We start from the raw sequence: 26,485 nt of genomic DNA, 5'->3' as shown, positions 1-26,485 counted from the left end.
CTTAAAGGTAATAAGACACAAATGCAGTTTGTCATGTTATCAATAAGCAGGAAAGTAAAAATTGTGTCCTGGAGACTTCTGACCTTCACAAAGCACTGACACTGGAGACTCCTTCCATAAATGATAAACACAACGGTGATAAAAAATAATAATAATAATAATTACACATTTTTGGAGAGTTTCTGTTGCACAAAGCCCTTAAAAATTAATCAACATCTTCTGGCCAACCAGAATCGAGAATTCATGTTATTTAACATAATTATTTATTTGTTTGTTTGTTTTTTTTAGTACATTTTTTACCATGTTATTAACGTAAATATTCATGTTATATTCATGGCAAAAATAAATAAATAAAGAAATACATATTTATATTAATAACATGGCAAAAAGTCTCGTTCCTTGTGTATTTGTTGTCTTTGACGTCACGTGATTCTATCCAACCAATGACAAGCAGCGAGATATGACGCGCCAATCAAGCCCGAGTTCAACGTGTTTATAATCCGCTCGTATTCCAGCAAGTCCCGCCTTCTAAGATCTAGGATTGGTGGATTATTGTTCCGCCTGCTGTGGTATTTTAACTGATTGGTCAGTTTAGACGTCGTTCACATCGCCATGACAACAGGACAAAAACAGAAAAAAGCGCCGGAGAGCCTTGAAAGAAAAGCGATTCCTGACTTGTGCTTTTAAAACTTGTGTTTTTTTCTTCTGGATTTGTGTTTTATTTTTCTGCATCTATATTTGCGTATTTATTTATTTATTTTGCTGTTGTCATTGCTCGGCTTACCATCCAATCAGAGTCAAGTGGGCGGGGTTTATGGGAATACGGGTGGGGAAACATTAACGTGTCGGTTGTGGCTGCGGTTTAGACTCATTGGGATAAGAGGGAGTTTTCTTATCAGCGCTTATAGCTTCGGAATGAAGATGTGACTCCGTGCAGTAAAGATGACTGTGAGTGTCTCTCTGTGTGTGCGCATGAGAGAGAGAGAGAGAGTGAGTGTGTGTGCGTGCGTGCGTGTGTGCATGAAAGAGACTATGCTTGTGTGTGTATGAGAGAGTGTGTGTGTGTGTGTGTGTGTATGTATGAGAGAGAGAGAGAGAGAGAGAGAGAGAGTGAGTGAGCGAGTGAGTGAGCGAGTGAGTGAGTGTGTGTGTGTGTGTGTGTGTGTATATATGTATGAGAGAGTGTGTGTGTGTGTGTATGAGTGAGTGAGTGAGTGTGTGTGTGTGTGTGTGTGTGTGTGTGTGTGTGTGTGTGTATGTATGAGAGTGTGTGTGTGTGTGTGTGTGAGAGAGAGAGAGAGAGAGAGAGAGAGAGTGTGTGTGTGTGTGTGTGTGTATATATGTATGAGAGAGTGTGTGTGTGTATATGTGTGTGTATGAGAGAGAAAGTGTGTGTGTGTGTGTGTGTGTGTGTGTGTGTGTGTGTGTGTGTGTGTAAGTGTAAGTGTAAGCAGTACCCAGTGGGACGAATGCATGTAACGTTTCTGCAACGCTTTAAGGATGTTTGTGACGTCAACACATGGATCCCAAGTGAACATGTGAAATTTCCACATCAGAGTTCCTGCTAATGATCAGTGCATTTAAATCTGTTCTACATGTTTTTTATAAACATTAATGCAGGCAAAGCAGTGGGGATGTGTTTAGGTGCCGCTTTACCTTAAGTCACTTTGCATGTCGGAAACTTCACCCTGTACACCTGAGAGAGACAGACAGACAGAGAGACAGACAGACAGACAGACAGACAGACAGAGAGACAGACAGAGAGACAGACAGAAAGAGAAAGACAGAGAGACAGACAGACAGAGACAGACAGACAGAGAGACTGAGAGACAGACAGACAGAGAGAGAGGCAGAGGGAGAGACAGACAGACAGACAGACAGAAAGAGAGAGACACAGACAGAGAGACTGAGAGACAGACAGTTTACTGCAGATGTATGCATCATCTAAGCTCTTGGAGCTCTGTATGTTTTGTTGTTCTGGAGAATAATCAGTGTCACAGGGTGGTGTGATGTGAGTTACTGTTACTACCCTGAGGTTACAGTATTTTCCAACAGCAGCACATCCTGAAGGATTTATTCATCTTATAATCAGCAACTTTCTAAACATGTTTATTATAGAAGGCTTTTTTTTTAAATCCATTTACGGTTAATGTTGTCACACATCCAGCTTTTTCATCATAGCAGTGACCACTGAGCGTAGTGTGCTAATAAAACCCCACTGTGGACAGGACACGATACCTAACACACTAAAAGTGCTGTTTGTTGGCAGGAGGAAACATGGCAGTAACACACAGATACTGTGGTGTTTCTTCTTCCTCCGGTACAGGATCCTAACATCGTGTCCTAAACCTTCTTGTGTTTTTAATGCTTTTAAATCTCTATCATTTAATACAACACTGGTTCACTAGGAGGGGGGCACGGTGGCTTAGGGTCGGGGTTCGATTCCTGCTTCCGCCTTGTGTGAGTGGAGTTTGCATGTTCTCCCCGTGCCCCGGGGGTTTCCTCCGGGTACTCCGGTTTCCTCCCCCGTTCCAAAGACATGCATGGTAGGTTGATTGGCATCTCTGGAAAATTGTCCGTAGTGTGTGTTTGTGTGTGTGAATGAGCGTGTGTGTGTGCCCTGTGATGGGTTGGCACTCCGTCCAGGGTGTATCCTGCCTCGATGCCCGATGACGCCTGAGAGAGTCACAGGATCCCGTGACCCGAGAAGTTCCGATAAGCGGTAGTGAATGAATGAATGAAAGGTTCACTAGGTCAGAGACTTGGGATATCATGTTGTTGAACACCAAATTGCAGGGAAACCATGTGACCACCTTTCGGTCCATCTTCTGCTAACAAGAAGTAAATGTAATAAGTGAGCAGTAAAGTCAGTGTTATAGATGTAAAAAGAAAATATCAGACGATCCGAGGTTAATTCCTGTATATACATAAAACCCCATTGATCTGTTCATATCACGCACATTAATGCACTCTGATAATTGATGATGATGATGATGATGATGTGGATGTGGCTGGACCAGAGTGAAATATTCCTCTTTATGCATCTGATCTCAAACACCACTTTTTATGCATCTATTCTTTAGCCACTTCATCCAAGTTTGATGAATCCATCATGATTCATTTAAAGACTCTCATCTCCATTTTTCTATCTAATCAGTTCCACCACGTCGTGTCCTCCTGAAGGTCTGAGGGGGGATTTGATCTGGGTTTTGATCACAGTATGGGTGGATAAATATGGAATATGAGCAAAGAGAACTACTGTGCTTAGAGTCACAGAGCTATTTTAGTCCTAATCACGGTGAAGATCTACTCACCAGGTCGGTTTAAGTGATTGCACTTGATTGTGCTTCCTTTCTGGCAAACTGAGATAGTAAGTCTGAGACAGAAGAGACGTTAACGAGAAAAAAAATCTCGAGACGTTTTGGATTTTGGTCTGTTTTTGTCTACATATATTTTTATCAGCTTTGTTTCGGATTTATCTTTCTGATTCTGTACCTTGTAAACGGTTCTTAGGGCCTTTTTACACCCGGACACTTCGTGTGTTGTCTCTGATCCGATAGCTATCTGATTTGTTAAAACTGTTCCGTTTACATCAGGCCACATAAACGCGTCTCGGCGAATCGGATATCGATCCCATCTTTCTACTCCCGCACAAAATGCTAATATATTTGACCTCATTTCCGGGGTAATTGAAATGGAACACGCTTTGGTGTATGCGGTTTTCAGAACGCGATCAAAATGAGGACGAAAAAACGTCGGTTATGCTACAAAAAACAGCGTTTACTGTTCGCTGCATTTTTGCTGGCAGCAGCAGCGCATTTTAAGACCCGACGAGACGTCTGGGTGAAAGATCACCTGCGAGTGACGTACTTCCGTTCGGGAGGAGTATAGCGCTGACGTATGTGGCTTGAACAACCACATACATTTACACCTGTCCAGTTATATCTGAAACATGTCCCAGACCTCCTCCTGTAGGGGTTTGTACCGTCGGATTTATATCCGTCTCGAAACCGTTTCGGAGGGCATTTAGACCTGGTCTTTTTACCCTCGGATAGCTATCTGATCACAGAAAACGCAGGAAGTCACCAGGTGTAAAAACTGCACCTTGTCATGTTTGGGTCATTTGTGGAACCGTGAACTTGCCTCAATTCGTTAGTTTGTTTTTAATATTTCGCCACATGGTGATTAAGGAGTTTACGGCAGTCGGTAGACGTCTTTCTCCGGAGCGACACGTTTTATCTCATTTTATACAACTTTGCAATTGAGGGTTGAGGGCCTTTCTCGGGGGCCCAGCAGTGGCAGCTCGGTGGACCTGGGATTGGATCTCGCAACCTTCCGATCTGTAGTCCGACACCTGAACCACCAGGCAACCACGTCATATCAAATCTCGTATGTTCGTGACGTGACCAGGCGTCCGAGAATGAGTTCCAGCTTGAAATGGATTATTTTCCTGTCTTCACATTTCAAGTGCTTTATTCGTTGCTCATTAGTAGGTCATGTGACTGTAACACATCTGAGCTCAACACACCTCCACCACCACCACCCACCCATACAAGTGTGATGTCTTTGGCACGTCATCTGTATTTTATTGTTGTCTCACATCATTTTGGATTTTGCACGAGACAGTAATCAGGAGTCGTAGTCAAAGTGAACTCCAACATCCCCCACCCACTGCTACACACACACACACACACACACACACACACACAGGATAATCACGCAGTCTGTACCATCATGTCATTTATGACATCGTTACATCACCGCAACTCCACCCGCAAAACGAATCCAATCCAAACAGAACGTTAGCGTGGCACAAATAACAAACGTGTCCGAAGAGCAGTGACGCCCAATAACGAACCGTTTAGTGAGCCTGAGGTGATGTTTGTTCTTTTAGAGAAGACGATGTCCGTGTCATTTCAGTGTAAACAGTACAATTTACACCCAGGCTTAAATATAGCACCCTGCCTCACAGACAGAGACGTGAGTGAGGGAATGAGATTAAATGGCTGTTGTACACATCAGGGGTTTGTTCACAGCCTCAGCAGCGATTCTCACAGTGTGTTAATGACTGCCTTTTCAAATCCTGCTCCGATGTTTCAGTTGCTGTGGCAGGTTTAGTGTCATGCTACCTTGTTATCTGTCTGTCTGTCTATCTGTCTATCTATCTATCTGTCTGTCTGTCTGTTTTTCTGTCTGTCTTTTGGTGTAATTGTCTAGCTCTCTTTCTAACTGTCTGTCTGTCTAACTGTCTGTCTCTGTTTACCTGTTTGTCTACTTGTCTGTCTGTTTGTCTATTTTTCTGTCTGTCTTTTGGTCTACTTGTCTAGCTCTCTTTCTAACTGTCTATTTTTCTTTCTATCTATCTGTCTGTCTGTCTGTTTTTCTGTCTGTCTTTTAGTGTAATTGTCTAGCTCTCTTTCTAACTGTCTGTCTGTCTCTGTCTACCTGTTTCTCTGTCTACCTGTCTGTCTCTGTTTGTCTGTCTGTCTGTCTGTCTGTCTGTCTATTTTTCTGTCTGTCTTTTGGTCTACTTGTCTAGCTCTCTTTCTAACTGTCTATTTTTTTATTTTTCTATCTATCTATCTGCCTGCCTGCCTGTCTCTGTTTACCTGTTTATCTATCTATCTACTGTACCTATCTGTCTGTCTGTTTTTCTCTGTCTTTTGGTGCAATTGATTAACTCTCTTTGTAACTGTATGTGTGTCTGTCTCTTTACCTGTTTGTCTGTCTGTCTGTCTGTCTGTCTGTCTGCCTATTTTTCTGTTTGTCTTTTGGTCCACTTATCAACCTCTCCTTGTAACTGTCTATTTTTCTATCTGTCTGTCTGTCTGTCTCTGTTTTCCTGTTTGTCTGTCTATCTATCTCTATCTGTCTGTCTGTCTGCCTGTCAGTCTATTTTTCTGTCTGTCTTTTGGTCTAACTTGTCTAGCTCTCTTTCTAACTGTCTGTCTGTCTCTGTCTACCTGTCTGTCTCTGTGTACCTGTTTGTCTGCCTAGCTGTCTGTCTACCTACCGTTCTATCTGCCTTTCTAACCGTCTGCCTGCCTGTCTGTCTGTCTCTGTTTACCTGTCTGTCTGTCTGTCTGTCTGTCTGTCTGTAAATGTGTAATCTGTGGTAAATTGCTGTAGTCTATGAGGAATAACCCAGGCTATGACGTGCTGCTGCTGCTGCTGCTGCTGTAGTAAAATAAATAACTTCAGCTTAACGCTGCTGTTTCATGTCGGTTGGCTTCACACCACTGCTTCACTAATTCTTTTCTTATAACCGCATCCCTCATGTATTTTATTCCTAATTTATTACACTGATCACAAACACACTCGGTAATCATCTCTAACGATTCCTAATCGCTCTACGTCGTCGAGTTTCAGTCGTATTCTCTGACTTGGTTCGATTTCCCTGAGAGATTATCAGCGTGTGGGTTAAACCGAGTCTCTCTGTCCTTTAGCTTTAAGATCATGAAGACGTCCGACGTTACAGCGATTCAAACACTCGGGTCCATTTATTGTCAAACCAGCAGCCGGTCTCAGCCGTGGTCTGTAACGAGAGACCGCTGCACGGTCTGGCGCTGCCACCCACACGACCTGCGCCGGCTCAGAATAGTCTGCATTCGCACATCTCTGCATGACATGCATCTAAATCCAGGTGACAATCCTGAAGAGATTGCATCATCACATGCTGTATTGTTTTTTATTATGTATCTTTTTTTATTATTATTTATGAGGAGACCCCAACAGAGACCTCATTAGGAGCAAGATTGTCGATTGTTTTATTTAAGATCACATCATTCCTCAAAGAAGCACAGCATGAAGAATGAACGCCGAAGGATTTTCCAGACAGCTACTAACCCTGTCTGATCCCTGACTGCGGTGGGTGGCTTTTCCTTCCAAGACGTCAAGGTTATAATAGTAGTAACCAGCCTGCAGGGGTTTTTATACGACTGATTAAATAAAAAAAAAAAGCCGCTTTATTTATAGAGCACTTTTCCCAAGCCCAAGGCTGTCACTTAAAGATAACAAGAACACGACATGCTCATCGGCATGCAGCATGAAACCGAACGAGGACAGTCAGGTAGACGGATGAAACGGTGCAGAGACGAGTTAAAGATTTCAGGGATACAGACTTCTGACGTGTGTCAGTCGAAGACACGATGCTAATGATAGCCAGGGTAACACGGGGTGCCGATACTTTTGTTCTTGCCGAAGGAGTAAGGGTTTTCTGTAGCTGACTTGTGCATGTACTGCATTAAGGTATGCTGTTGGGCGCAGGTCGGTTTTCCTCTATAGAGTAAGCAGGGGATAATACGGTGGTTGTGCTGTTAGAGGCAAATAACCAACGATGGACTGCAGCACATTGCTGCTTACGACCCTGACTGTAATGATCTGTCTATAACAGGTCACAATGAGGAATAAGGGTTTTTCTGTGTTTGATACTTTTTTATTGACTCGTTTAAAGTTTTTACCAGTTTATAGTTACAGCTCTCTGTGGACATTCCTACTACATTCTACTGTTCATTTTCCTGCCTCTATTCCCCTTCTTCCTCCCTTCTCCCCCTCGATCACCTCTTATTTCTATCACGTCCTCTCTCCCCATCCCTCTCTCCCTCCTTTTTCCTCCCCTCCCGTCCCTCTCTCTCTCTCTCTCTCTCTCTCTCTCCCTTTCTCTCTAAAGTACTTTAATGACAATCATATTCTCATGATTAATAATAATTCTACTTACCCTCTCTCTGCCCCGTCTCCCCACCGCGCTTCTCTCTCCCTCCCTCACCTCTTCTTTCTATCACCCTCTCCCACTTCTCTCTCCTTTCTTCTCCTCCTTTCTTTCTCTGCCCCCTCTCTCCTCCTTGCTCACCTCTTCATTCTCTCTCTGCCCCCCTCTCTCTCTCCCTTCCTCTCTCTCTCCCTCTCTCCCTCTCTCTCTCTCTCTCTCTCTCTCTCTCTCTCTTTCTCTCTAAAGTACTTTAATGACAATCATATTCTCATGATTAATAATAACTCTACATACTGTCTCTCCCTGTCTCCCCACCACGCTTCTCTCTCCCTCCTTCTCCTCCTTTCTTTCTCTGCCTCCTCTCTCCACCTCCCTCACCTCTTCTTTCTATCACCCCCTCTCTCACTTCTCTCTCTCTCTCTCTCTCTCTCTCTCTCTCTCTCTCTCTCTCTCTCTCTCTCTCTCTCTGTACTTTAATGACAATCATGATTAATAATAATTCTACATACTGTCTCTCTGCCCCTGTCTCCCCACCGCACTTACGTAATAAGTGACATCCGGGCGCCGCAGCATAAATGTCTGCCCACTGCTCCGGGTGTGTGTGTTCACGGTGTGTGTGTGTTCACTGCTGTGTGTGTGCACTTTGGATGGGTTAAATGCAGAGAACAAATTCTGAGTACGGGTCACCGTACTTAGCCGCATGTCACGTCACGTCACTTTAAAGTTTATGCCACAGGACACTTTCCTGAGATCTGTACTTTTATACAAGAAGCTAAAACTTTTTTTGCACAGAATCCACGATTCATATTACTTTTATTCTTTCAATAAAATCCGTTTTGAAGCTACATATACACTATAAGAGTCTCCACAGGATCTGAGCTCCTCGAGTTAGAGAAAGTAACTCTCACTCGAGTCTATTATCTCGAGTCTATAATTCTCATCTAAGTTATCACCAGCCTTTCAGTTAAGAGCACAACTAAAGGTCAAACGCTCCACAAGCTCTGTTGTTGTCATCACTCATAGATGATTTAGGCTGCGGGCATCAAACCGCTTTATACGAATTGTGATGAATTGTGTCTGGGGTTTTTATGGCTGTCAGTCCAGCAACGTTTGTAAAGATTGATAAGCAGGTTTGTGCGATGTTGAAGTTACAGTTTAGGAAAATAAAAATCAGGATAAACGATTTATTAGTCCAGAAATGATAGGATAACTTTTCAGGTGTGCAGGAAGAAAAAAACAAAGTTGGATTTAAAAAAAAATAATAATAATAAAAAATTGTGTAGTCGAGGAAAACAGAAAAAACACTGCAGAAGGAGGAGAAACTCTCTCTCTCTCTCTCTCATTTTCTACCGCTTATCCGAACGTGGAGCCTGTGCCTATCTCCGGCGTCATCGAACATCAAGACAGGATACACCCTGGACGGAGTGCCAACCCATCACAGAGCACACACACTCACACACACACACACTACAGACAATTTTCCAGAGATGCCAATCAACCTACCATGCATGTCTTTGGACCGGGGGAGGAAACCGGAGTACCCGGAGGAAACCCCCGAGGCATGGGGAGAACATGCAAACTCCACACACACAAGGCGAGGCGGGAATCGAACCCCAGACCCTGGAGGTGTGAGGCGAACGTGCTAACCACTAAGCCACTGTGTCACCCAGGAGGAGAAACTAATCATCATAATTGTATTTAATTATTTTCTAATTATCATGGCTGTTAACTTTATCTAACGTAGATGACCTGTAGTTTTTTTTCCAGAGTAAACACGCTTCTAAGTCGATTTAACACGAAAAGGGGCGGGGCTTCCAGGTCATATCGGTTATCATCCGAATTCATACGTCAAATGTCTAGTATTGTGTTTAAATTTAGGAGAAAAATCTGTTATTAGCGTGCGTGGTAGAGCTCTGACGCACAACGTGAAGGTTGCCAGATTCGGTAATACCACATAATTAAAGTAAACAACCCTGATTGTTGTCACAGTAAAATTGGGTAGAAACGGATTAATCATTACATCGCACAAGCTGAATTGGTGGCATTATGAACGCTGCGTAGGGCAAAGATTTGTAACCCAAAACCTCAAGGATAAGACTTAGCTGTAGTTGGTATATTTCACCAAAGCATACGTTAGCGTGGGAACAGAAATGGTTGTGAGACATCCCGATGGTTGTGAATCTCCCTGTCTATAACCTTAAGTCTTGAGCTTTGAGAAAATCTGATGATAAAATCAATAAGAGGACAAGAAATGGAGTTTCCTCCTGTTTAGTATCGAACGGTTTCGTCATGTCTATTAACACAATGGGGTTAATATGAAGCTCATATGAAAGCAGACACACAGGGATTTAAAAATGTTAGTGTTTTTTTTTTTTTTATATATATATATATATTTCTGTTTTTATCTAGCGTACTGGGGGTTGATGTATTCCTAGAAAAGTTCCCAAAATGGTTAATTTTATTTTTCACACATGTTTGTATCTTCAGAGTAAACGTTGATGTCAAAGCCATTTCTGCTCTGTTGAGACGACTCAAGTTCTGGTTTATAATCAGCTCAGACTTGAAGGTGTTTATCTTCAACCACTAAAATTCTGTGTAAGATTATCAACAGAGGGAAAAACACACTGAAAGTCCTGACTCACTTCAGATCAGACTCAGAAAATGTCCCATAAGTCTGTTTCCTTTCTGCCAGAGTAATAGAACTAGATCCAGTTTACAGGTAAAAGGTGTTAAATGTCACGCATTGTTTTGTTGTCCTGGGGGGACACGGTGGCTTAGTGGTTAGCACGTTCACCTCACACCTCCAGGGTTGGGGGGTCGATTCCCACCTCCGCCTTGTGTGTGTGGAGTTTGCATGTGCTCCCTGTGCCTCGGGGGTTTCCTCCTGGGTACTCCGGTTTCCTCCCCCGGTCCAAAGACATGCATGGTAGGTTGATTGGCATCTCTGGAAAATTGTCCATAGTGTGTGTGTGTGTGTGTGTGTGTGTGTGTGTGCGCCCTGTGATGGGTTGGCACTTCGTCCAGGGTGTATCCTACCTTGATGCCCGATGACGCCTGAGAGGCACAGGCTCCCTGTGACCCGAGAGGTTCGGAAAAGCGGTAGAAAATTAATGTTTTGTTTTCTCGTTTTCATGAAGGGTGTCAATAATTTTGGTGCTGCGTCAATCAAATTGAATGAAACATCTCCAGTTGCAGTTCAACCGATTTGCCCTTCAGACCATGAAACGATCACCCAAACATGCATTCAAATGTGCTCGGTGTCTTCAAACGCTTCAGGCTTCATCTCTGTTTTGTTCTCATTTTAGTGCAAACAGTTTTTTCCTCTTCTGACCTCCAAGCGTGTCGGTCGGCTTCTCGTTCGACGCGTGCTGTGAAGCTCAGAGCGTTCGCACTCTGGAAAACGGTCCTTTATGGAATTAGAAACATTCCTTTGTTAAAATGCAGATTTTTGAACGTTGGACGCATTTTATGGAAATTCAGCTTCATTTATACAACTGGCTGCAGACAGCATCAGAGCATCAACACAACACAATGCATGTGGTGTTCATGAAAATCCAGTTAGTGGTGGTTTTCACATCAGGAACGTTTGGTGCCGAATCCGAGCGAGATTATTCCCAGCACTCAATCCAGGGTTTCGAATCGCTTGAGTCTTTCAAAGCCCGGTGCATTTTCCTTTGTTACGTCATCACAAACGCACACGAATAAACCAACAATACCGGCTCACCATATTGTTAGTTTTATTATTAATCGGCGCCGTCACGGTCTGTAAGGTGTCATGTCTGTAAGGTGTCATGTCTGTAAGGAATAATGCTGCGCTTTAACATGAAGTGTTATGATATGCTATGATACACAAAGCAGCCAGAGAGCAGGAACAGTGGGTAATAAAGGGCTGAGCGAAGGCTGTGAGGTTTAAAGTGACGCATGGGAGTGGGATCATGTGGGGGAGTGGGATCATGTGGGGGGAGTGGGATCATGTGTGGGAGTGGGATCATGTGTGGGAGTGGGATCATGTGTGGGAGTGGGATCATGTGGGGGGAGTGGGATCATGTGAGGGAGTGGGATCATGTGTGGGAGTGGGATCATGTGGGGGAGTGGGATCATGTGGGGGAGTGGGATCATGTGTGGGAGTGGGATCATTAGAGAAAGCACTCTGAAGCGCTATTACTGAAGCACGCCGATGTTGTCCTAAGCGCCGAGGTAATTGATGTGCCGCTGTGAGGAGGAGTGTTTTATAAAAGACCCGGTCCTCATCAAGGACAGAGTGAGCGAGCGACGCTGCAGAAGATCACGTCATGTCTGCATTCATGTCTAGTCCAACTCACATTTAACTGTTTTAGTCCAAGCCGCAGCGATAGAAATGTCACACCTTCTTTCTAGACAAAGAAGTGAGATCTTAACAGTGCTGTGGTTTGAAAATAAAACAAGTCTAGTCTCATGAGTCAGACCTGCAGCTGTTGCTGAGCCTTTTATCAGTGACTGTTATACTCCTGTCAGAACCTTGTTGTGTCTCAGCATTCAAAATTGTCGTGTTCTCCTCTCAGAGACCGCTTTCTTCTCCTGTCCTGTCCTCTCCTGTCCTGTCCTCTCCTGTTCTGTCCTCTCCTCTCAGAGACCTCTCTCCTGTTCTGTCCTCTCCTGTTCTGTCCTCTCCTCTCAGAGACCTCTCTCCTGTCCTGTCCTCTCCTGTTCTGTCCTCTCCTGTTCTGTCCTCTCCTCTCAGAGACCTCTCTCTTCTCCTGTCCTGTCCTCTCGTGTCCTGTCCTCTCCTGTTCTGTCCTCTCCTCTCAGAGACCTCTCTCCTCTCCTCTCCTCTCCTCTCAGTGTATAGATGGTGTAGATGGATTGCAACGAATTTGTGTGTACACCCATCTTCCAGTCCGTCAGACGTGAGCAGCACGTCAGAGCAAGATTTCCCAAAGCTTTTCTCAAACAGCGGCAGCATGTAACTTTTTATAAGCATGCAAAAAATTTGCTGTTAGCTACAAAATAAAGTATACCCAAAAAAATCCCATGAACGTGAATTATTGGTGATTTTTTTTTTTCTTTTTTTTTGACGTCTGCTTCACGTGTTTCAGAATTCCCTCCCCTTTTTGCACAAAGTTGCGGAGCTAATCCTGAGCGACGTTCTCGTACAGATGTTTTTACTCTGCGTGATCCCAGCAGACTTTTAAGACGATTACTTGGCGTTCTACAAGACGATCGCAGTAAGAATTCTGTTAAAGATAACCGCTTCTTCGTGTCCGGTGGTTGAAGATGAAAATGGGTGGAGATACTGTCAGAACAGAGCGTTTCCATACCGATTAGTTAGCTACATCCCTCATTTGTTTTGTAAGTTATTTCTTTCTTTCTTTTGCCTTTTGTCCCGATGAGACGACGACAATGAATGACAATTCTTTTAAATTGTTTACTTTTACCTTTAGCTTTAGCTACTAGCACATTTATTGCTGTCACATGATTTTTTTTTGTAAACATATGATGACCTCTTATTGGTATTTTAGCTGATTTCCGCAGAATTTGCCTTCTAGCATCTGCACTGCATTAGCCACTGGTGAAGAGGTCACATTATGCATTATAAGGCATTCAAATCAAATTTTATTTGTCACATACAGATACATACAGGGTACGTATAAAAAAGCAAAATATATATATATATATATATATATATATATATATATATATATATATATATATATATATATATATAAGAAGAAACTATATAAGAAAACTATAAAAATATGAAATATATGGAGAATATGTAGAAATAATGTGTATATACATACATAAATGAGTATGTTTTTTACTGATTGTCCTTAAAGTGACCAGGTGAAGTATGGTGTGTAAATAGTGTATAAAGTGGCACTGCGCTGTGCGAGTCGGTGTTAAAGTGTCCTTAGAATGTCCAGGTGCAGTATGGTGTGTAAATAGTGTATGGAGTGTAAATAGTGTATAAAGTGGCACTGCGCTTCGATCTCAACTCCTGACCAAAGCTTCAGACTCATCAAAAGCAAGGCTTCGGCTTGTCCATCCGAAACAGTTCTTATCAAAACTTGTGAACTTATGAACTAAAGCTGACTTAATCGAGCTCAGCTAACGTAGCACTTGCAAACTCTATATTTAATTGTAGATCTGTTTGGAGTGACACAGCGAGCAGCGAGACTCTGACAGCTTGCTCATTAGAATACATCAGTTCAATTCAGTTTATTTAACAATGGACATTGTCTCAAAACAGCTTTACTGAAGTATAGATACAATAAAAATTTGAAAGTTTAACAAGTTATCCCTGAGCAAGCTTGAGGTGATGGTGGTGCGGAAAAACTCCATGAGATGATCTGAGGAAGAAACCCTGAGAGGAACCGGACTCAGAAGTGAACCTCATCCTCATTTGGGTGACACTGGACAGGAAATAATGTACACTGGACAGGAAATAATGTCCTTTTTAATGTGTCCCCCCCCCCCCCCCCCTCCGGAGTCCTGGCACTTTAAGATTTTGTCATGCTGAATTTGCAGGAAAATTGATGTTACCAAGAAAAGGCTGTTTGTCAAGAAGGCATCCTGTCACACTTCTCACAGGGATAGATAAGGAACTGTTTCTCTCTCTCGCTCTCTGTCTCTCTCTCTCTCTCTCTTGCTCCCTCTCTCTCTCTGTCTCCCTCTCTCTCGCTTTCTTTCTCAGAGCGCAGAGGATGCTGTGCATGGCTAATTTGTGAGCAGCATGGACGAGGCTGCCAGCCAGCTGGAGAGAGACCATGTTCACAGCGTGTACGAGAGGATTGCGCCGTTCTTTAATGACAGTCGCTACAAGGCTTGGCCAAGAGTCAAGCAGTTCCTGTTGGAGCAGGAGCCGGGCAGCATCGTCGCTGATGTCGGTAAGGACACAGCATTATTATCTTATAATCAGCAAAGATGAGAACTCTATCTTTTCTGGGTTTGATCTGTCCTTGCTGTGACCTTCTGTGCATCTGGATTCTTTGCGCAAGTTAAGTGGTCAAGTGTTTTTTTTTTTTGTTTTTTTTTTGTCCATTAAAAAATGATGAGCTTTGTTAAAAAGCTTTCAGGATTTGAAAAAATAGTGTCGTCACATTCGATTTGAAAAATATCCTGCTGTTAACGAAAACGAGCTCAAGATTCTCTGCCGTTTGACATTTTTGGGAACGAGAGACAATTTGTCAGCTCGTAAAAACTAAGGAGCACAACAGAATTACAAACCGAATGATGTGACCTGCTGACCGAATAAACCAGACGAGTCACGTAAAGGAGAAAGCAGTGTTTCTGTAACGCTGCAGTGTTTTGTTTTGATACTTTATCCTTTTATAGCCATCGTCTCGGCTTGTTAAGCACAAACTAATTTTGCATATTTTTCACCATGACAGGATGTGGCAATGGGAAGTATCTGCACATCAACGAAAGCATCTTTAAGATGGGCTGTGATGTGTGCCGGCCCCTGGTGGATTCGGCCTGGAGTCGAGGTCATGAGGTTCAGCTGTGCGACGGCCTGCGTTTACCCTACAGAGACGGCTGCTTTGATGCCGTGCTCTCCATCGCAGGTAATCCACACCAGACAGCCATTCCTGTCAGATTCACAGGTTTACAGTGGGGTTTAGTTTTTGGTTTGGGGCTTCACAGTGGTGTTTATGGAATTGGGGATTTAGACTGGAGTTTATGGGATTGGGGCTTCAGAGTGGTGTTTATGGGATCGGGGCTTCAGAGTGGTGTTTATGGGATTGGGGCTTCAGAGTGGTGTTTATGGGATTGGGGCTTCAGAGTGGTGTTTATGGGATTGGGGCTTCAGAGTGGTGTTTATGGGATTGGGGCTTCAGAGTGGTGTTTATGGGATTGGGGCTTCAGAGTGGTGTTTATGGGATCGGGGCTTCAGAGTGGTGTTTATGGGATCGGGGCTTCAGAGTGGTGTTTATGGGATCGGGGCTTCAGAGTGGTGTTTATGGGATCGGGGCTTCAGAGTGCTGTTTGTGGGCTTGGGGTTTTTGGAATTGGGGTTTGGGGGATTGGGTTTCAGAGTGGTGTTTGGAACTGGGGTTTCAGAGTGGTGTTTTTTCTGGGGATTTGGGTTTCAGTGTGCTGTTTTTGGGGGGATTGGGGTTTCAGTGTGGTGTTTTTGGGGGATTGGGGTTTCGGTGTGGTGTTTTTGGGGGATTGGGGTTTCGGTGTGGTGTTTTTGGGGGGTTTGGGGTTTCGGTGTGGTGTGGTGTTTTTGGGGGGTTTGGGGTTTCGGTGTGGTGTTTTTGGGGGGTTTGGGGTTTCGGTGTGGTGTTTTTGGGGGATTTGGGGTTTCGGTGTGGTGTTTTTGGGGGGTTTGGGGTTAGGGGTTTCAGTGTGGTGTTTTTTTGGGGGGATTGGGGTTTCAGTGTGGTGTTAGCTAACTGGGGATAGGGGTTTTGACTAACTGACTTTTTTTTTTTGCTTGTTTGTTTATTTATTTATTTTGTTTCAGTCTGTGGTTTGGGGAGTTTTAGATGATAGCATTCAGTTTGGGGGTAGCATTGGGGTTATAGACTTAGGCTTGGGGTTTTTACTGAGGGCTTAGGTAAGGCATAATCTCTATGGCTAACTGTGGCATGGTTGCCAGTACTAGAAGCCTAGTCTCTATAGTTGGTGAACTCTAGAGAATGGTGAAGAAAACAAAAAACATCGAGTGAGTGACAGTTCTGCTGGTGGTAAAACACCATGTTGACAGATTGGGTCAAACTGTCAGGAAGGATATAGTATAACTTATATAATCACTCTTTTCAACATTTATGAAAAGAAAAGCATTTCTGTCTACACATCATGGTTGTCAGGAGTGATTATATACAAGTGGTTAAGAGGTTTAAACGTTGGTAATTCTAACATTTTCATTCCCCATGTTTATTATGCATTTATCAGATCATTACCCAGAGCAGTTTCTGTTATTCACATTAATCAAGTAAAAACAAACAGCAAAGATTTCCATGCCTTTAATAAACCTGACTCACTGGGTGCGTAGGTACTTAACTTTAAGGCACAGCACAAAACAGGAAACAGTGACTCACACACACTTATCAACACTGCTGTTCTATTTCAGTCTGATCTTATGGAGACTTCGTTAAAATATGGATGAACAAGAGTGGAATTTGTTTGGTATAAAAATAAAACTTTAAGAAAAGGTAAGGACTATAAACGTTGGGGCTTTTAACCCCTGGTGACTTCGTGTTTTCTGTGATCAGATATTGTAGCTGTCCGATGGTAAAAAGACCAGGTCTAAATGCCCTCCGAAACGGTTTCGAGACGGATATAAATCCGACGGTACAAACCCCTTCAGGAGGAGGTCTGGGACGCGTTTCAGATGAAACTGGACAGGTGTAAATGTATGTGGTTGTTCAAGCCACATACGTCAGCGCTATACTCCTCCCAAAGGGAAGTACGTCACTCACAGGTGATCTTTCACCCAGGCGTCTCGTCGGGTCTTAAAATGCGCTGCTGCTGCCAGCGAAAATGCAGCGAACAGTAAATGCTGTTTTTTGTAACCTGACCATCGTAACAAAGACGTTTTTTCGTCCTCATTTTGATCGCGTTCTGAAAACCGCATACACCAAAGCGTGTTCCATTTCAATTACCCCGGAAATGAGGTGAAATATATTAGCATTTTGGGCGGGAGTTAAAAGATGGGATCGATATCCGATTCGCCGAGATGCGTTTATGTGGCCTAATGTAAATGGAACAGTTTTAACAAATCAGATAGCACATCAGAGACAACACACGAAGTGTCCGGGTGTAAAAAGACCCTCAGACTAACCTCATCTGTCGTACCTTAACATACATTACATGGTCATGCACATTGTTGGTCATTTTCACATCATCCAGAGGCAAGATTCAAGGTCACTTTTCGCACAAACTATTAATGGTTGTCCTCTGATTTAAAATAAAACCCGTCCTTTTCTAGATATGGACAACATTAAACATTTAACACTTGATCGTCCTTACCGTCCTCTGGCTTAAACAATTCCTCAGATTTAGCTTGCTTTACTTCTTCATGAACACACTTACCATTACATAATAATCTTAATTTATGTCTCAATAATTAGCTGATTTATTTATTTCTTTTTACTTTATATTGCTGCAATTTTAGCAGAAGCTTTAAATAAACCGTGTCAGCTTTTTTTCTACAGCTGTTGACTTTCCTATAACTTTATGGGTTTTAGTATTCAGTACCTTAGTCAGCGCTCCCATCATCTGCTCTGCTTCCCTGTTATTAATTGTAATATTAATGCCCCAGCGCATGGCATATATCTTTATTAAAGCAGGATGGTGTGTACAAAGCAAGCTCTGTTACTTGGATACGGAAGCTTTTCCGTGTGTTCTGTAGGTCACCTGGCAACCCTCGCTCATCCTGAGGGAGTCTGTTACTGCGACCGTTCACGAGTGCAGAGGGTCATGTTGCTAATTGAATGCCGCTGGGTATCAAAGTTCTTTTCTGCTCGGTCTTTTTGTAAGAGGTGGGATTTAAATAGCTTACATAAATTTTACAGTTGTATTCATTTTATTCTAATGCACATCATATTGAAATTAAAATATTTGTTGATAAAAGAGTACATTTTGTCTCATTTATAGGACATCAGGAAGATTGGGGATTTAATAGCAATGAATGGCTCGGGTTTTTTTGTGTGGGGGGGATTGTGTGTGGGGTTGTGTGGGGGGGGTTGTGTGGGGGGGTTGTGTGTGCGTGTGGGGCTGTGTGGGGGGGTGTGGTTGTTTGTGTGTGTTTTGTGTGTGTGGGGGGGGTTGGTTTTGTGTGTGTGTGTTGTTGTGTGTGTGGTTGTATGTGTGCGTGTGTGGTTGTGTGTATGTTGTTATTTGTCGTGTTGTTTGTTTGTGTGTGTTGTGTGTTGTTTTTGTTTGTGTGGTTGTTTTTTTGTTTTTTGTGTGTTGGGTTTTGTTTTGTGTGTTTGGTGTTGTTTTTTTTGTTGGTGTTGTGTTTGTTTTGTTTTGTGTTTTTTTGTTGTGTTTTGTTTGTGTGTGTGTTTTTTTTTGTTTGTTTGTGTGTTTTTTGTTTTTTGTTTTGTTGTTTGTTTTTTGTTGTGTGTTTTTTGTGGGTTTTGTTTTTTTGTGTTTTGTTTGTGTGGTTGTTTGTGTGTGTGTGTGGTTGTGTGTGTGTGGGGGGGGGTTGTGTGTGTGGGGGGGGTTGTGTGTGTGTGTGTGTGTGTGGTTGTGTGTGTGTGTGTGTGAAGCACTTTAAAGAAATTGTCATACAGAGCAGTAAACAGTAAAAGAACCAGTAAAAACCGCTCTAGGTGAAACCCCCAAACCTTTAACCCTAACACGATGGACACGATGCTTCCACCACAGGCTTCACTGTAGGGAGGTGGAATGTGTAGGGGATGAAACCAGGCATCTTCATCTGCTTCAGAAGGTGGAGTTTCACAGCTATGATTGTACCGTGAGCAGCTTTTCAGTACTGTGAATGAGCAGAGATTTTCTCCAGCTCTTTCCTTTCTCTGTTGTTACTCAGAGTAACTCCCTCTGTAGTCGGGAACAGCATCATGAAGTGATTTTATAAAGTCCTGTTCATCTCCCCACCTTCATTTTCATCACTGAAGCTCTTTTTCCTTTGCAGTCATCCACCACATGTCGACCAAAGAGCGCCGCGTCCGGGCACTAAAGGAAATCTCGCGTACGTTAAGAGTAGGAGGGCGAGTCATGATCTACGTGTGGGCCATGGAACAGAAAAGACGCAAGTTTGAGAAGCAGGACATCTTTGTGCCATGGAACCCCAACCCTCCCTTATCCTCTACCTCGAGAGGACGCCTCAGACCCAGGCTGCGCGGCGGCGGAACCCAGAGCATTAGCGAAGCCACGGTGTCTGACGAAATGCACAGGAACACAAAAAGCACATCGTCAATGGTGGATGAAGAAGATCCAGGGAGCCCAGCACAGCAGAGGAAGCAGAAGCTCTGGTTTTTCTCCAGGTCTCTGGACTCTGTGCTGGATTTAAGCAGCCTCAGCGTGTCTCGCTCATCCTCTAGAGAGCTCAGCGTTTTCTGCAGCCCCACTGACGAACCTGAGGCGAGAACCCAAGCGAGAAGCACAAGAGGGCGAGCTCTGATCAGACAAGTGTCTAGCTTCTTCACAAACCCATCCTCTAGGAACAGCCTAGAAGAGGACGTCTTCGAGCCGCACGAGCAGATGCAGAAAGCCGAGTGTAGTGGCGTCGACGGGACGGTTTCGGTCGCGCTGGTGCAGGACTGCTCTTCAGTACCGTTACCGGATCTGGTGTCTCGACAGAGGGAGTGCTCGGGGAGCGAACATCTCGGAGAGGACGATGCAGGAGATATCGGACAGGAAAGCGCGGTGTCCCTGACGCAGAATGAGGAGTGGAGTAAAGACCAGCTGAACGAGTCATGTCTGCGCTATTACCATGTCTTCAGAGAGGGAGAACTGACGCAGCTGATCGAGGAACATGTCGAGGAACTTCACATCCTGCAGACGTACTTGGATCATGCCAACTGGTGTGTGGTGGCTGAGAAGGTCCATGTGTGGAGGGTTTGAGTTTGTTTGTTTATCTAAATATTTATTTTTTTAAGTGTGTTTTTTTTTTTTTAAATTGTTAGTTTTTTTTTGTTTTATTTTATTTTAGGATTCGAATCATTTTGATTTAAACAATCTGACGTTCGGTTTGTAATCGTCTCCCGGAAGCACGGTGAAGATAAGATCATCTTATCTGGAGAGAGAGAGAAAGAGAGAGAGTGTTCTATGTAATGCTCGCTCAACCGTTTAACACGATCTCGCTGCTGTGACGCTTTTTATTACGAGCTCAACATTTTTCTTATTGGCTTTTTCTGGTCTTTTTTAAGTTGTAATTTATACCGTACGTATCTCTTTTTTTTCCCCCACTAACTAAGGCAATGTAAAAGATTTAAAAGTTTACTAATATCCCTTATGGCACTGATTTTCATGGCAAATACAATACTGTTAGCTGTCTTAAGCAATCCCTGCCTGAAACAGACGTCAACGCACATCGTCGTACTGAACCAAACAATGTGAGCACATAACTAGCATTTAAATAGTGAATGCTCCCTTCTCAGGAGTTTGTTTTTTCTCTCGTGTGATGGTGGCGTATCGTGTTTTAATGTTTACTTACTTAAAGATGATCTGTTATATTGCTGCTTGTTGGATCTCAGTACATTGCACAAAACAAATCCTCCCTTCCTATAAAACTTAACTGCTGGTGTTGAACATTTTAATGCTGATGTACTTTGTGTCTATATTTTTTTTATTTGTGCCATGCCACGGGTTTTTCCTTTGTAAACTTGAATTTATTTATTAAACTGTGTTCTTACTGTATATTTAATAAATTGTGTATAATTGTATGTGTAAGTGAATAAATAGGCTATATTTTATTCTCATCTACTCGCGTGTTCTGTGATTTATTTCACGTCTCTCTTAAGGACGTCGGTAATAAAGACGTCAGTTCTGATATCCGGTTAATGAGATCTGTCAATCTGTCTATCTATCTATCTATCTGTCTGTCTGTCTGTCTGTCTGTCAATCATCTATTCTATCTATCTATCTATCTATCTATCTATCTATCTATCTATCTATCAATTTGTATCATATATCTATCTGTCTATCATCTATCTATCTATCCACCAAGCCACCCATCTATCTATCTATCTGTCTGTCTGTCTGTCTATCAATCATCTATTCTATCTACTTATCTATCTATTTATCTATCTATCTATCTATCTATCATATATCTATCGGTCTATCATCTATCTATCTATCTATTGTTTCTATCGTTTCTATTGTATCTATCTATCTAATGTTTCTATCTATCTATTGTATCTAATCTATCTATCTATCTTTCTATCATTTCTATAGTAACCAAAACAAGTTACTACAGGTTATTACTACAAGTTATTACAAAACAAGTAAAAAAGAGAAAGTCCAGTGTAAGCACTGATGTAAGTTTTCCTAAAGGAGAATCTGATGTAATATTTATGGACAGAGTCTCCAGCATCAACATTTTCCACTGCATGAAACATTTTTACATTTTCCGCCGTATGAAAGTCACAAGCCAGCATTTTATTCTAATTTTTATTAGTTCTGTGAGCTCGAGTTAAACAGTAAGTTTAAATGTGCAACACAAGTGAGAATTAATTTACATCTTATTCTAAAGGAACCTGGTCAGACGTAAAGAGCTGGAGTACTGAATTAAATAGAGATTATTTAGAAGAATGATTTCTCCTTATTTATAATTAATAATAAAAAAATGGAAACAGTTGCAGTAAACAATACTAAATGGAAATAATTATAATATTCCTGTCATAGTTCCTTAATCACTAAAATTCTTACATTTCGGTCATAGATTCCTTGATGAAGTAATTAATTGCTGTTTTTTTACTTTTTTTTATTAAATAAAATAAATTTATAATTAATTTATTTGCATTTTGTCAAAATATATTTATTTTACAAATGTAGCTGTAATTATTATTAATAATAATAAGATGATGATGATGACGAAGAAGAAGAAGAAGAAGGAAAAGAACAGTAAGTTGTTTTCCAAGCACAAAGGAAGACAATTGCAGCAAGTATTTAAAAAAAAAAAAAGGTTTTGTGCTATTTTTAGTCATCGATTAAAAAAGCATTAATACAGCTTCGGGGTAATCACTGATATTAGTCTGAAGGACAATCGTCCTCTTGTCATGTCTGTAATCATTTCAGTGTAGTTGCACAGCCATTGCACATTGTACCACTTACAAACCATGGAGATGGATTTGTCCTGCATTTGATATAAAGCGTTTTGCTCTCAAGTCTCAGTGAACTTTAACAAAGCTAGAATGAATTTGCTGATTACACAATTGCACTTTTCTGACCATATAGTGCCCAGTTATAGAAAGGAAACTGATATATAATGAGGTTTCTTCCTCATATCATCTCAGGAAGTTTTTCCTCACCACCGTCACCTCTGGCTCGATTATTTATAAACTTCAAATATACAGTAGATCCTAAATTTATCTATTTCTGTAAAGCTGTTTGGTGACAATGTCCATTGTTATGAACACCGTACAAATAAAACTGAAGTTATACTTATTAGCTGCTCTGGAACAAAATTATTTATTAGCATCTGCGGCCCAGGTTTCAGAAAATGGACACTTTTACACTTGTAGTTCTTCCTTTTATGTAAAAATAATTGTCTCAAAGCAGAGGGACACGGTGGTTTAGTGGTTAACACGTTCGCCTCACACCTCCAGGGTTGGGGCTTCGATTCCTGCCTTCGCCTTGTGTGTGTGGAGTTTGCATGTTCTCCCCGTGCCTCGGGGGTTTCCTCCGGGTACTCCGGTTTCCTCCCCCGGTCCAAAGACATGCATGGTAGGTTGATTGGCATCTCTGGAAAATTGGCCATAGTGTGTGTGTGAGTGTGTGAGTGAATGAGAGTGTGTGTGTGCCCTGCGATGGGTTGGCACTCCGTCCAGGGTGTATCCTGCCTCGATGCCCGATGACGCCTGAGATAGGCACAGGCTCCCCGTGACCCGAGAAGTTCAGATAAGCGGTAGAAAATGAATGAATGAATAATTGTCTCAAAGCAGCTTTACAGAACATAATAAACATAATACAAAAAGTTTACTATTATATAAAGATTAATATTAGATTTATATTTAAATGTGTTTGTATTTATCCCTAATGAAGAAGCCTGAGGTAACTGAGGCAACTGTGGTGAGGACAAACTCCCTTAGATGGAAGAGGAAGAAACCTTGAGAGGAACCAGACACAAAAGTGAACCTCATCCTCATTTGGGTGACACTGGAGGGTGTGATTATAAACTGTTATAAACACCAGAGAGTGTTATTATGAATAATGTCCTTTCTACAGACAGATACAGTCTGATAATTGTGTATCGATGAGTAGGATGTTGTCCTCAAAGACCACATGGAGTTGGCATCTTCTCTTTAAATGTCTGAAATCTTAATGAAGCAGAACACAACAGAAGCTGGTACGTTTCTGGATGCCTCAGGATCTTCAGGTTGACCTCTTCTCAGAGAAGGTCTGAAATCTTCACAAATAAGCGAAATTCATATCTGGCAATAAAATCTAATTTCTTTTTCATGTAACCTGCAACAATATTCATGACTGCTTGTGTTTTTCTGTGTTGTTTTGTTTTTATTTTCTTATTGTGATAAATAAAATAGACAGCAGTAACAGACCCTCGACTGTAACACAGTTATTGCTTACAGTACTTCTGTAGAACGCATCTCGATCACGGCAGACCGCAACATCATCCACCACTAACTCTAGAATGTATCTGTGACTGGACTTTAAACTTATTCTTCTAGACTGCCATCAACCTTTATGGCTTTATGGCTAAACTCCATGGAAGCTTTTAGAAAATCTTTTTCAGACACCACGTTTTATGAGGGTAAGTAGCTTTGTGTGTGTGTGTGAGAGAGAGAGAGAGAGAGAGAGAGAGAGAGAGAGAGAGAGAGAGAGAGAGAGAGAGAGAGAGAGAGAGAGAGAGAGAGAGAGAGAGACAGACAGACAGACAGACAGACAGACAGAAAGAGAGAGACACAGACAGAGAGACTGAGAGAGACAGACAGTTTACTGCAGATGTATGCATCATCTAAGCTCTTGGAGCTCTGTATGTTTTGTTGTGAGAAAAAAATCTGGATTCTGATTGGTCAGAAAATGGGGATTAGTTTTCTATAGCAGCGTCTCTGACAGTGACACAGCTGTAAATCCCAGGTTTTTTATTAATGCGCTCATTCTTATGCTCATACAGAAAGGTGTGTGATTGCTGTAATAAAGAAGATGGAGATGTAGTGAGACTATTTGGGAGGAGTCTCCAGTGTCAGTGATTTATAACAGTCAGAGTTAAAGCTGCAAATCTTATTAACAAGAGAGAGAGAGAGAGAGAGAGAGAGAGAGAGAGAGAGAGAGAGAGAGAGAGAGAGAGAGAGAGAGAGAGAGAGCATTTTTAACTACACACTCTTCTTTTTATGTTTATGTGTCAAATCTGCCACAGAACCCAAAACACTGGTTTATTATTAAGAAGAAGAAGAAGAAGAAGAAGAAGAAGAAGAAGAAGAAGAAGAACAACAACAACAACAACAACAACAACAACAACAACAACAACAACAACAACAACAACAACAACAACAACTCAGGATTCAACAACTCAGAATATGAATATCTGATATTATAATTTACAAATTCCACTTTCCATCTTATATTATTATATTTGTAAAAGAAACTGCACCCTGAAACACAGCCTTTAATTCCAGCTTGTGTAATGGAGCATGTGGAACGGCTCCGTGGTGCTCAGACCAAATCAATGCCAAACAGCAGACTTGTGTCCTGTTAAAAGATTAAAGCCTGTTCCTTAGTCTATCATTTTAAATATTTAAACTAACCCCATAGTAAACAGCACTGTAAGTAGTATATTGACCAGAAACAGCTGAATGTTTTAATGTTTGTAGTTTGTAACGTTTGTAGTGTTGTACAGTAATATATAGTATTTTATGCTATTAATTATGGCTTGATTAAAAAAATAATAGTAATAATAAAAGACCCAGTGGCCTAATGGATAAGGCATCAGCCTCCGGAGCTGGGGATTGTGGGTTCGAATCCCACCTGGGTTGTACACTTTAGTGGTTAAGATGTTGGACTAATGATCAGAAGGTTGAGAGTTCAAATCACAAGGTCACCAAGCTGCCACTCCTCGGCCCCTGAACAAGGCCATCAATGTTCTTCTCTTCTTAAGATCGCTTTAACATGACTGAAGGTGGATTGGTGACTCTAGTGTGGCCCTGTGTGTGTGTGTGTGCCAAGTGATGAACTGTCATCCCATTCAGGGTGTATGGTCTCACACCCAGTATTCCCAGGATAGACTCTGAATCCACTACAATCCTGACCAGTATAAAGCGCTTAATGAAAAAGAACGAATGAAAGCGTATTTTGTATTTTAAATTGTCATTATTAGGTTTCAGCATGCTCGTATATTCTCCAGAGGGTTTTGGATTGATGTTGACAACTGAGTAAGAAGGAAGAATTTTGTACTGTATTGTATTGTATTGTTAGATTTAAAAAAATAGAATTTTTTACATTTAATTTTTTAATTTTAATGTCATTTTAATTCAAACGTCTTAAGACATTATATTCGAACACATCTGGAGGAAAGTATAAGAAGAAAGGAACCGACTTTTTAGGGAGCTCGGTGTTGTGCTATGTAATATAGTGTTAGGGGGGAAAAAGCTCAAAGCATTTTGGATCATTTTATATAGAATACGGTTTATTTAATGATTATTTGTACTCGCTGTACGGTTTGCTGCAGTTGTATATGTGAAAATAAAAATGTTGCTGGAGATGTTAGATGTACAAGGATTGTACATCAAGATTATGAGCCTGCAGTGTTTTCCTCTGAATAGTGCTGCCCCCTACTGGTGAGGAGCTTCCTCTGTTACACAGGCAACAGGCTACCACATGATTGGCTCATTGGATAAATGCAGAATTGAGGAGTATAATGACTAGATATACAGTAGCATAAAGTCACATTATAAATAATACTCTAAGCATTTAGTTTATACATATACAAAATGAGGCCTGGAAACAAGGCTAATGGGTCTGGGGGTATTTATTTTTAAATAGTGGTATAATTTACAAGCAACCACTAACATAGTCTTTATCATTATTATCGAGTTCCAGATAATAGTTAGGATTAGTCATTGTTTGATTAGATTTAATTCAAATCTAAATTAGTGGTCGAATTGAATGTAATGTTATTATTATATTATATAAGTGTGTGTGTGC

The 26,485-nt window shown here is 41.8% G+C and overlaps 1 protein-coding gene and 1 non-coding gene across 2 annotated transcripts; both read left to right on the top strand.

Annotated features, from left to right (window-relative positions):
* The first annotated feature begins 809 nt into the window (after positions 1-809).
* trmt9b (tRNA methyltransferase 9B) lies at positions 810-21,084 on the top strand. The gene is made up of 4 exons (XM_027150400.2): positions 810-948; positions 14,382-14,574; positions 15,079-15,252; positions 19,296-21,084. Exons 2-4 carry the CDS (start codon positions 14,421-14,423, stop codon positions 20,225-20,227), a joined length of 1,260 nt encoding a protein of 419 aa, XP_027006201.1. The 5' UTR covers positions 810-948; positions 14,382-14,420; the 3' UTR covers positions 20,228-21,084.
* Positions 21,085-25,244: 4,160 nt separating this feature from the next.
* trnar-ccg lies at positions 25,245-25,317 on the top strand. The gene has a single exon. It is a non-coding gene; the product is annotated as a tRNA-Arg (tRNA).
* Positions 25,318-26,485: the final 1,168 nt, after the last annotated feature.

Source organism: Tachysurus fulvidraco, chromosome 11 (assembly GCF_022655615.1).
Source record: "Tachysurus fulvidraco isolate hzauxx_2018 chromosome 11, HZAU_PFXX_2.0, whole genome shotgun sequence".
Lineage (NCBI taxonomy): Eukaryota > Metazoa > Chordata > Actinopteri > Siluriformes > Bagridae > Tachysurus > Tachysurus fulvidraco.
The sequence above is the reverse complement of the archived record's forward strand: the minus strand, read 5'-3'. Positions and strand labels throughout refer to the sequence as shown.

Bases quoted from the DNA above. Each gene is read 5' to 3' on its own strand.
- trmt9b (XM_027150400.2), top strand. From the start codon at position 14,421: ATGGACGAGGCTGCCAGCCAGCTGGAGAGAGACCATGTTCACAGCGTG. The intron at 14,575-15,078 runs GTAAGGACACAG...TCACCATGACAG, and splicing joins CAGCATCGTCGCTGATGTCG to GATGTGGCAATGGGAAGTAT. The intron at 15,253-19,295 runs GTAATCCACACC...TTTCCTTTGCAG, and splicing joins TGCCGTGCTCTCCATCGCAG to TCATCCACCACATGTCGACC.